At 39.8% G+C, this 12,502-nt stretch overlaps 1 protein-coding gene and 1 non-coding gene across 4 annotated transcripts in view; one reads left to right on the plus strand and one right to left on the minus strand.

Annotated features, from left to right (window-relative positions):
- Positions 1–12,502, minus strand: part of LOC149309981 (uncharacterized) — a 46,865-nt gene that overhangs the window by 28,673 nt on the left and 5,690 nt on the right. For 2 of the 3 annotated variants that reach the window (XM_089533400.1, XM_089533402.1), the window contains exons 4-7: positions 11,293–11,421; positions 10,223–10,287; positions 9,809–9,880; positions 5,416–5,514 (exon numbers count right to left, since the gene is read on the minus strand). In XM_089533400.1, the coding sequence (XP_089389526.1) occupies positions 5,416–5,514; positions 9,809–9,880; positions 10,223–10,287; positions 11,293–11,421 (365 nt within the window). The remainder of the gene's footprint in view (positions 1–5,415; positions 5,515–9,808; positions 9,881–10,222; positions 10,288–11,292; positions 11,422–12,502) is intronic. The other variant, XM_089533403.1, reaches the window with a different exon arrangement.
- LOC149309982 (signal recognition particle RNA) lies at positions 1,243–1,538 on the plus strand. Its single transcript, XR_016282038.1, has one exon.

Here is a 12,502-nt window from a genome sequence, read left to right on the forward strand (position 1 = left end):
AACTTTTTATTTGAAGATGTATACCTAGGAGATATGATATGGTTAGTAATGTAAAATATGCATTTACATTGAGGAAGCCACTATATATATATTAGAATTAAATAATATAATATAATGATTTAGATTTACATAGTTGTTATTTGGTATGTTTATTTTGTTTTGTGGTTTGGTATTGAAACCAATGTTTTATGTATGTTTGTTTATATGCTTGCAATGTTTGTAATGTGTTGTCTGTTATTAATAAAATTAAAAACAAAAACAATACGCTAAAAGCGGGTTCTTTTGAGTGCACAGGGAGGATGTCATCAGTGTGCCATTGGCGCACTGTGACACATACACGACGCAAGTGCGGTGCCTAGAGGCATGGACATGGTGGCATGCTTGCGTAGTGCATGTGACCACTTATGGACGGCACCACGTAAAGATGGCGCCATCAATACGTATTAGGGTTCCAGAGCGTGTGGTTGCCACATGCTCTGGAACCCTAATTTCCGCGCCAATACGGTGCTTTCGGCCCGTCTGTTTCAGGCCTTAGTTACATGCTATTGTTTAAGTTACTATACTAAGGCTCTAGGACCCTTGGGTGAAAATTGGCCCTTGAGCCTCATAAGCTTGGAACAGTTCACAGTAGATCTGGAAATGTTTATTAAATGTTTCTTTATGCATTCCTTGCCAGCATGACTTGTTTGGAGGATGTAACGTCAGGACTATCGGATAAAACACTAGAATTTTCAAATTTCTTCAATAACCACAGTTTATAAATGTAGTTACAGACTTCACTGTGGGACAAGTGAAGCTCACTCTTGGAGGGAACAGAAGCTCAATAAAAAATATTTTTAAAAACTCTTTGAGGAATATGTCCTCCCCATCCAACAATACATTAAGAAATTGCCCTTGTTTGTTTAAACAGTAGGACCATGTGGTATATTAAAATCCTACTACGGGAAGAGGACAGTAATTCAACAACTCTTAAATCAATTCATGATTCCCAATTTCTCACTAAGAGTGTGTTAATACAATACTGTCAAAAGGTAGGGGAAATAAATTAAATTAAAATCTGATTTGGCTGTAAAATCAGATGCCCTTCAGTATCTCTGCCACAATGGTTTAGCTTTTTTGGAATTGCTAATAATGTTTGCATAGGTGCCACAATGTTGCCTGAGGAATGAGGAACAGTGTACATTCATTTGAAAGTAAAGAACACAATATACCTTATCTTTAAAAAGCCAGGCCTTTTAGGCAGCTGGGTATGTTGGCACAAGCCTATAATCCAACAGCTCTGGAGCCTGAGGCTAGTGGATTGTTTGAGTTTAGAACTACTGGGCTGCAGTGCTGGGCTATGATGATTGTATGCCTGTACCAAGTTTGGCATCAATAAGTTAATCCCTAGGGAGCTGGAAATCACAGTCGTGCCTAAGGAGAGGGGAAATGGCTCAGGTAAGAGGCAGAGTATTCAAAATCTCTGTCACTACCAGTAGTAGGATTATGCCTGTGTACAGCTGGTGCACCACAGCCAAAGCAAAAAAGTGAAACCTTTTAAATGTTAGCTGGAGGCAAATGGAATTTGTTCAAAATAATGCAGAATTTGAAGATGTGATTAAGGAGAAAAATAATGATTGCATTAAAGGAAGATACTGTAATGGCAAACCTCTGAACAAATCTTCCCAAGAAACCCTTGATAGGTTTGCCTTAGGGATGCCATAAATCAGAAATGACTTGAAAGCACACAACGACAACAATTAAGAAAAAAAGCTCATACTAAATTCTTAAGTAAATAATACAGACATAACTGATGAAGTGACATGATAAATTAATGTAAATGAGGCAGTGGGAATCATGAAGCCTTCCAAATCCCAACAATCCATCTAACTAGTGTTCTGGATAAAATATATGCTCTTTCCCACTCTTCTGCCAAGACTAAAAAGCACTTTATGAATGAACTGCATCAGCTGAGATTTGACAGCTTCCCATTGGCAACAACAACTTCCCACTGGCAACAATCTTGCTATCAGCATGGGGGATGAAGTTTGGGTTAAATATTTATGAAGGGAAGTCTGGAAAGCTTTCTAGAACGCTGCCCTCCCACTAAGTAGCCATTTCATTATGGGGATTCAAAACAGCATGCCAGAAGGAGAGGTAAGGAAATAACCTGAACTCAGCAGATATAATACATAATGTACATTTGCTGAAGGAATTAAGTAGGTGCTCTAATATGTCCTAAAATAGTGTACTTCAAAAAGCAGATGTTGTTTTCTCAATTAATGCTGGGGAAAGCACTGCATGGACTTGGCAGAAACAAAAACCTGCTTCCACAGTCAGGAAGACCTTAATGCACAAGCACACTTAGTATCTCCCCATTCCATTTTAAGTATTTCAAACTCACATTCATTAATATTCTAGCAATACAAGCAAGGCACCTCACACAGACATGTGTAATAACTGAATTGTAGTGTCTGTGTTGTAGCTGCTTATTTAGTATTATCTGTCACGTGCAATACAGAGCTTTCTCCTAACATTTATACATATTCAGTATAAAATTTCATTTATTTATTTATTTTTATGCTGCCTTTTTCCCAGAAAGGGACCCAAGGTGGCTCACAAATAAAAAACACATCACAACAAAAACAATTAAATCATCAAATAAAAACAATATAAAATTACATACTTTAAAAACTGCAGTACCCAACCCACCCTGTGTAAAAGCCATTCCCTGACTATATATGCCATCCTCTTATTACATATTAAAAGTCTGCCTGAATAAAACCATTTTTGCAATGAAAGACAAGCAGGGAAGGGGCCAGTCTATCTTCCCAAGGAAGGGCATTCCAGATGGTGGGAGCAGCCACTGAGAAGGCTCTCTTTTGTGTCTTCACCAGTTGAGCCTCCAACGGTGCAGGAACTGAGAGAAAGCCTTCCCTGGAAGATCTTGGGGCTCTAGCAGGTTCATATGGGGTGATATAGGAGCCATACAGACTGCCCCAAAGGGGCAGTCTGCAGCTGCCCCTTTCCTGGCCAGATCAGGGCTGCGGCAACCTCACATTGCGGCCCCAATCTGGCCTCTGGAAGGTGCAAAAAGGAGCCGCAAACAGCAGCTTCTTTTTGCGCCCTCCACAGGGTACCATAGCTGTGGCAGCACAGCGGTATGGTGCCGCTTTAGCACGGCATAATCTGGATGCAGCACCGGAGTTGCACAATGATACTACGTGCCATCTGGAACAGAACACAGCATGTCACCCTGGGGATGTTGCACCCTGACTCCGCCCACAGGCCAGCACAAAGTACTGGTCTGTACAGAGCCTTTGGAGGTATGCTGTTTAAATGATGCATGCATCCAAAAAAAGGGAAGCTGCACCAAAGCTGCACTCCTATGCTTAGGAATGGAGTGTGGCTTTGGCACGACCTCCGGACTCTTAGGACCCCATGCATCATTTAAATAGCATACCTCCAAAGAGACTCAAAGCAGCTTTATTTTGGCAGTCTGTAACAGGCCATAGTCTCTCAAATAGTCTGGACCTAAGTCGTATAGGGATGTATAGGTCATGACCAGTACTTGTACGCAGAAACAGCATTCCAGCTGCAGTGTTTTACACCTGCTGAAGTTTCCAAACGGTTTCCAAAGGCAGCCCCACATAGAGTGTGTTACAGTAACCCAAATGGGATGTAATCAAGGCATATGTCACCGTATACAGGTCTGATGTCTCAAGAAACAGGTGCAGCTAGAGCACTAATTTTAACTGTGTGAATGCACTCCTGGCCACTGCTGAAACCTAGGAATCCAGCCTCAGGGATGAGTCCAAGAAAACACCCAAGCTGAGAGCCTGAGATTTCAGGAGGAGTGTAACCCCATCCAGCACAGATGAAGTTCCTATTCCCTGATCTGACTTACGACCGACCAGGAGCACTTGGTCTTGTCTGGATTAAGCTTCAATTTGTTTGCCCTCATCCAGTTCACTACTGACAGCAGATATTGGTTTAGTACGGAGATAGCATCCTTGGAAAGGAGAGATAGAGTTGGGTGTCATCTGAATACCTCACCCTAAAACTCCAGATGGCCTCTCCCACCACTCACATATAAATGTTAAAATCATGGGGGACAGAATTGAACCCTGTGAGACTCTACAGGCCAATGACCAGGGAGTCAAACAGGAGTCCCCAACAACACCTTCTGAGTTTGCCCCTCCAAGAAAGACCAGAATCACTGCATAACAGTGCTCCCAAGTCCTATTCCAGAGATGCGGCTCAGGATACCATGGTCGATGGTATTGAAAGCTGCTGAGAGGTCAAGCAGAACCAACAGGGACACCCTCCCCATCTAGTTCCCTGCTAGATCATCCACCAAGACGACCAAAGCTGTCTCCATCCCGTAGCCAGGCCTAAAGCCAGATTGAAATGGATCTAGATAATCTGTTTCATCCAGAAACCCTTGCTGGAGCCACCACTCACTCCAGAACTTTGACCAAGAATGGAATATTAAAGACTGACTGCATTTCCTGCATGGCAGGGGGTTGGACTAGATGGCCCTTGTGGTCTCTTCCAAATCTATGATTCTATGATAGTTATTCAGAATGGTGGGATCCAGGGACGCCTTTTTCAGTAATGGTCTCACCACAGACTCCTTTAGGCAGGATGGAAATCTGCCTTGCTGCAGTGAGGCATTCACCATTCCCCTTACCCACTTGGTCAGTTCCCTCTAGCTGCTTTCAGGAGCCAGAAAGGGCAAGGATCCAGTATGCGTGTGGTGGCCCTCACTTCTCCAAGGATCCTGTTCACATTGTCAGGCTGCACAAATTAAAACTTATCCAATAATACAGGATAAGCTGGTGCCAAGATTACATCCACTGGACCTGTTTCAATTACAGCATCCAAGTCAGAGCGATCTGAGTGATTCTGTTTGCAAAGTGTTTTGCAAATTCTTCACAGCGTGAGTGCTAGGGAGGAAGAGGGAAACTTGCAAGGCTAAATAAGTGGGCAGAAGCAGGGGTACTTAATCCTTTGTGTTCCCTACAATTATCTCTGCCAAATCTCTGTTGCCAGTGCCACCCCAGGGATATTTCTCCACAGCAAGTTTCCTTCCACCTTCAAAATCTATTGGAGGAGACACAGGGTACATGGGGTTGGAGGATAAGAGTATTTGCTGGGTGGAACTGAAAGAAATATTAAGTCTTTCTCTTTCACTATCTTGGCAAATATTCTTCTCCAGATCCTGCATTATTATCATTATAATACATATACAGATTTAAGGCTACCTACTGTACTGCCACAAGATGTACGGCTTTAACACAAGTCAATATAATACAATTAATAGAATGACCAAACAAAGCTATTTCAGCCTTTCCTTCCCAACTTTAGTGGAACAAACAAGCACACAATCTAAGCCTAACTCTACAAAAAAAAGAACAAAAATGGACAAAGTACCTCGCAGCTCGGCTTGTAGGAATTCCAAGATAATGCATGGCCTCACTTCCCAAAAATTCTCGCACAGAAGAGTGAAGCACAGCTCTGCCATCTCCATCCCTATGAAAAACAAGCAATATAAATTTTGAAAGAAACATACGTGTTAGTCTGTTTCAGTAAAAAAGAGAAGGAAAAGTAATTCTGTGGCACTTTTAAGACTAACCAATTTATTACAGGCTTTTGTGGACTACAGTCTACAAAGAATATAAATGTTACCTTTTATTTTAGAACGGGAAAAAGAAAATACTGAACTTAACCTGATATGCATCACTTGGCCTTAGAGCTTGGAAATAATGCATTACAAGTAGTACTGTCACCTGTAATAAACAGAAAAATGATATCTTTTAAAAGTAGTGATGTAGTATCATATTAATTGGTGAAAGGGTGACATTTTTCAGTGCAACAAGTAATGCTTATTCATTACTCCCACAACATTTTGAGCAGGTCATTGTGAAAGATTTTTGGCCTTTTAAAAATTATTATCTTTAAAATGAAAACATGAAAAGAGAATTTAATTGTAGGTAATAATACAAAACTGAAACAAACCAGAAATAGACAGATCGTCACACTGGTTATTTATGGTATTCTGGGTTGTTGAGAAGAGGAATCCATAGAGTGGGTTTCCATTGCAAAAGGCATGAGGTTAGTTGGAGGTATGGTAGGAGGCTTCACAAACATGGGCCAAGAAGAGGAATCCACAGGAAACATAGAAAACCCCTTTCCACTTACCACAACCATAGGTCACACCAGGTCTGTCCTTGGAGGCTGAAACATGTTGCAGAAGGAAAAGGGCCATTTTCCATAAGGCTACATAGGGAGTCTTGATCACAGGTGCTGCTGTCCAACACCACCAGACCCGATATGGGCCTCCAATCAGTTTGATGTTTCAAGCCAGGCAGAGCAGTGGCTGTATGTGGAAGCAAGCATGTGCAATCCCCGCTTGCTGATCTACAGTTAACAGCAGGGGAAGCTTCTTCAATTCCATTCCTTTAGAGTGGCCGGAAGAGGAATGAAAACACTTTTTTAGTGTTCTTAGGCCCTGCATCATTCCTTTCTTGTACCGAAGCCATCCGAGGAATGGGAAAGAGAAGAAAGCGATAGTGAGATAAAGAGGTTGAGGTTTTGGTGGGTTTTTTTAATGATGACAAACGAAAAAGATAAAGAATGAAAGACAGAGGTGAAAGGAGTTGTGTAGAAGCAAGAAGAAGGAGAAAGGGTGGGGTGGGGTGGGGTGGGGAAAGGAGACACAAAAAGCTTGCAAAAAGCTGCCTATTCTGGGTAGTAATAGGTTGAAACCCATTCTGTAGATTCCTCCTCTCACCAACTCAGAGAATTGACTATCCCTACACTGATGTACGAGAGACAGAGTCTACTCTAGTTGTAACTACAATTTATCGATAGGCATGGCAAACAAAACAATAGCCCTCACATTAAAAGCACTCAACATATTTGAAGTCGAAAGCTTTCAAGGCCAGCATCCATAGTTTTTTTGTGAGTTTTTCAAGCTATGCGACCATGTTTTGGAAGAGTTTATTCTTGATGTTTTATCTGGCTTCTATGTCCTCTTCTTCTGGCTTCTATTTCTGGCTATGACTATTTGATTATTAAATGATCAGAACTGAAAGATTAAATGATAATTTAGTGAACTGAATTAATAGTAATTTTAATATTCTACTGAATGTATTTATGTAATATATAGTAGTATTTTATTGTTTTATTTGTATGTGCATTGCAATTTTATTGATGTAATCCCGCCTCAATCCATGGGAGAGGCGGGAAATAAAAATAAATTATTATTATTATTATTATTATTATTATTATTACAGTCGGTTACGATTAGACATTCATGTCAAGAGACTACCTTTTTACCTTTACCTATACTTGTATAGATACTTATATACTATTACTTCCCTTGATCTAGACACTATACTTCTATTGATACAGCCTAAAATTGCATTGGCCTTTTGAGCTGCCGCATTACACTGTTGATTCATGTTCAACTTGTGGTCTACTAGGACTCGATTCCTTTTACACATAGTCTTGCTAAGCCAGGTATCCACCATCCTATATCTATACATTTCACTTTTCCTTCTAAGTGCAGTACCTTACATTTCTCCATGCTGAAATTCATTTTGTTAGCTTGGGCCCAGCTTTCTAATCTATTAAAGTCATTTTGAATTTTGATCCTCTCCTCTGGGGTATTAGCCACCCCTCCTAATTTGGTGTCATCTGCAAATTTGATAAGCATGCAAGTAATATATTTTATTACTAATGTCCATCCTATCATATTTTCATTTTTTATATATTGTTGTGAAATCTATACAGTGAAAAAAGTGGATAGGAAGAAAATCCACTCATTTGAAAGGTGGTGCTAGTGAAGAGTTCTACAGATATCATGGACAGCTAATAACACCAATAAACAGGTCCTAGAGCAAATCAAGCCTGAACTCTCCCTAGAAGCCAAGATGACTAAACTGAGACAGTGGTATTTTAGACATATCGTGAGAAGACATGACTCATTACCAAAGACAATAGTTGGTAAAGTAGAAAGCAGCAGGAAAATAGGAAGACTGTGTTCCAGATGGATAGACTTAACCAAAGAAGCCATGGCCCTGAGTCTGCAAGACCTGAACAAAGCTGTTGATGGAGGTCTCCCATTCATAGGATTGCCGTATGTTGAAGTCAACTTGAGGACATTTAATAACAAATTCTGATGTAATGGTTGGCATTTCAGGCATGGAATGAAGCCCATGCTATCACATGCACATGTGACAGTATTTGTAGAACCAAAGAATGAAACAACTGAAATCCCACATTCTTCCACTACAGAGAACAAGTTACAGGCAGAGTAAGCAGCATTGTAGCTGTTTCTATGACCAAGATTACATCTGCAAGACAGCAAGTTTTTGTAGTGAATACAGATCTCATTGGGTCTTCAAATTCATCAGACTTTTTTAAATTCTTGTTTGGCAGCAGAACTGATAGATTAAAGAAAAATCTGAAAAACTCTCTAAATTTATAATTTGTATATTCCCTAGCTGTATTAAATCTATCCATGCTGGACTGATTTTGTTCCTACCAAGCAACTTTGTAAGCATTTCCTCTGGCACAGTCCCAATATGAAACTAGTAATTTGAAAGTTGCCATTGTTTGTTGGTTCTATTAGTGCACAGTGGTTTCAGCTCTTCAGAAAAGTGAAAGCCTTCACCCTGGGTGCATACAATATTATTCTAAGAGGCTTGTTCTGAAAACAATTGACAACAGATGTTGTATAATTTCCTTTTGGACTACTATGGATACTTTTGGACTGAGGGCTCTTACTGGTCACAGCTGAATGACATTGTGAAGCTATTGTAGCTTTCTTCCATAATAGATTTTCACTGGTAAGAAGAAACTATAGAACAAACAAAAGGACATCAGAAGACTACAATTTGAAGATAATTATATCTAGATCCCTTGCAAAATTCAGTAAATGTGGCAGTCTGAAAAGCAGTGACTGCAGCATTTCTGAAAGCAGTCTAGAGGTCTTTCTCATCATAGAGCAGCAACCTTGTCTCTAATCCTTTTTTTAGAGTGGAAAACCCCACATACTTCTATAAGGCTTCCCAAACTTTACAGCCTATGTCCAATTGCTACTCCCAACTAAGTGAGATCTATTGAATCAATGTGATTTTATACCAGTGTTGACTTACAATTGTCTCATTGGGTCTAGCTGAGATTTAGTTACTGGATTTAGGTCTACAATTCCTATAGCTTTCTATCCATCTTTCATCATGATTAAATGCAAAATCCCCCAATATTGGTCTGATTTTATCTTCCAGAAATTTATGATGTGAGGTATATTTTTGTTGTTGCTGTTGTGTGCTTTCAAGTTGTTTCCGACTTATGGCAAACTTAAGGCTATCATGGGGTTTTCTTGGAAAGATTCGTTCCGAAGAAGTTTGCCATTGCCTTTCCCTGAGACTGAGAGCATATGACTTGCCCAAGATCACCCAATGGGTTTAATGGCTGAGCCAGGAAACAAAACATGGTTTCCAGAGTTTTAGTCCAACAGTCAAGCCATTATTACTTCCTGACTATTATGTTTAATAACTAATGACAAATGTACCATCCATTAATCCATCTACTCTTCTTTTAAACTGCCTCTTAGGTTAGCGGTTGTCAGAACATATGGTAAAAATCTGCAGGTATTTACCTTTCAAGCAAATGTATGCTACCCAGTACACTGAAAGGCAACTTAATTTGCAGTCTATTCTATGAGTTGATTCTGGATTTTGTGGTAGAGCTTAATGCCAGGATAATAGGTAAAATTAAGGGTTTTGATGTGTAACAGAAACTAAATAAAAAGCCTCACCCATGTGCAACAAACCTAGAGTAGGGTGTTCTTCCTGAACCTTTTAGCTGTAGTTCCCAACTAACACCAAGCCTGCAAAAACAAAATTACTATTAGAAAATACTGCAGCACAGTAAATACATGTGCAAGTCCAGAAATCCCTGGTTCACATTTTGTTTCAGCCATGAACACTATACCCAGAGTTTGGGCAGCCACACTCTCTCAGCCTTGATCCTTAAACCAATCTGAAATATGAAGAAAATACATACCAATATATACCCTTCCCTGATTGTTATAAGGTATACTAAGACAATATTTTTAAAAAGTTTCAATAGTATTACCATACACAGTAATTGTTATTAATGCACTTCCTCAGATATCAGTAATCATCATACATTGCTTAGAAAATACTAATTTAAAATGAAGTATATTTACCTGTTTGTATAAACGCCAATCAAATGAGCCCTTCCATCACCCAGCTGGCCTGCCCAGCTACCAAACTAACAAAGAACAGCAGATATTAAAATAAAAAAATATTAGTCCAGCAAACTTAGATCTGGAAAATGATCACTAAGCTGATGATGGTGGTATTCAACATAATACCATGTTAGAAAAGCAAACTCTGCATATTTTCAAAAACAGATTCAATTGATGTGGCTGTTGAAGGCAGTGACTACCCTATTCTATTCCTATTCCAGTGGTGAAATATGTCAGCAATAGGGAATGAGAAATGGGACTCAAAGTTTTTTTCAGCCATTATTAGAGGCAATTCGAAGTTGGAGCTCAGGTCAACAGAGACAGGCAATCTATGAAAAGCAAATAAAACCTTTGCTATTAGTAGGTATGTTAGGTCTCAGCTTATTAAGTGGATTTTGGTGGAACCTTTTGAAACCTGCTCAATCCACTGAACTCTATTCAACTGAAGTAGGCCCATTAAAATAATGGGATTTATTAATCCCAATTAAGTGACTAATACTGGATTTAGCCCTTACTGAAAAATACTTTTGATTACATGAAAGCTGGCTTTCTTAAGAGTCTGGATCATGTACTGGAAATTCACTGGGAAATGCCTTAAACCAGGGAACAAACAAGTTTACAGTGCATCTACTGGTTCAGTTGAAGAGGAAAGAAAATGATGCCAGCAGAAAAACTGTAGTTCAGCAATATGGGTCCTCAGTGAGGTATTATTGAATGAGGTCTTTCTCCCAGCCCTGAGGATCTTCATTTCCAACTGACAGAATACACTGTGCCAAATATTGCAATCATAGGAACCTTTGTCCCTCCAGATATTTTATACTGCAGTTCCCACACTTCCTTATCAGTGGTCATGCTGGCTTAGGATAATGGGCATTCCTAACATCTGGAAGACCAAAGTTTCCACACCTCAAAAATACACGAGCATAGCTTTGCAGAAGAAGAAAAATAGATGAAATGAAGAAGGGTAAAAAAAATTAGTTTTCAAACAGAAAATCTCAAATATATTATTATTATTAGGTTATTATTACCTGATGGCCACCATATCTGTGGGCGAGGGGCAGAGATCCCAAGATTAATTTTGCACCACTGACAAGTTGTAAAAAATCTTCTGAGCCTGACACTGATAAGTCCAGGTCCAAAATGCCTTCCAAGACTTCCTGAAGAGAGATAACAACAAAGAAATTGCTAAGTAATAAAATGAATTTCATGTAGTCTGACTGCAAAGACCACTTCTATCAGTGAGATTTCATGGATGTGGGCCACTTACATTAGGGTTAGCATAAGGCATTTGCTGCCCCCCCCACACTGACCCCAAGTGCACAGTACCCCTCACATCAGTCAAGTTATCTGGACATCTAGGAAGATCCCACAAGCTCCTCTCCCACACAATAAAAATGTATCAACAACAAATTAAAATAAATTAAATAACATTAACAATTTGCTGCCCTTTCATGGCACACCAAATCTGCTGCTTAGGTGACCATTTCACTCTTCTTAAAGGTAGGAACACTCATGCCAGGGGCCTGCCCTGCAGTGCAGAAGGGCAAATGATACCAGAGGCCTTCCAGCTGTTCAACTACCTTCTCTACATCATGAACATGCTATTTTTCAGTAACACAGATAATATGAATCTCCTTGATGTCTTAGGGAAAGATCTGAAGCTGTTGAGCATTATATTTAGTCACATGCAGGAGGTTGCAATTATGGGAGAAGTTTGGAGTACATCCAGTGCAAACCAGAATATGTGGGAATACGTTCTGAAAAAGATAGCACTTTTTCCTGGAAAGAAGTTTAATGACGGGTAGAGAAGGTCTGTAGTTTTCGAAAACCTCACTGTATTAGGATATATTATGTATATACACATAACAATCTATATTGTACACTACAGTGCACCCATGCCAACCGTGGACTTGCCACCTGCATGCCCATTGAAAAGAACGGGACTTAAGGGCCCACGTTTTTTGCTATCTGCGGGGGGGGGGGGGGGGCTCTGAAACAGATCCCCCCCGTGGTTAGCAAGGGCGCACTGTATTTATCCTTGTTTGGTATTGAGGCACCTTCTCCTCAGACATTTTGGACAAAAGGGAGAATTTCTGGATTTATAGACTTAAGACCCTAAGGTCACATGGCCTCAACCTAGAGGATAATATTTTCATGCATTAAAGCATACTGTTTAGAAATATTATACAATTCAGTTTGATTTTCACCAACAATGTTTTGCTCACATTATATTTTTAG

Source organism: Sceloporus occidentalis, unplaced genomic scaffold (assembly GCF_023333645.1).
Source record: "Sceloporus occidentalis isolate IW3139 unplaced genomic scaffold, rSceOcc1.0.p SCAF_7, whole genome shotgun sequence".
Classification (NCBI taxonomy): domain Eukaryota; kingdom Metazoa; phylum Chordata; class Lepidosauria; order Squamata; family Phrynosomatidae; genus Sceloporus; species Sceloporus occidentalis.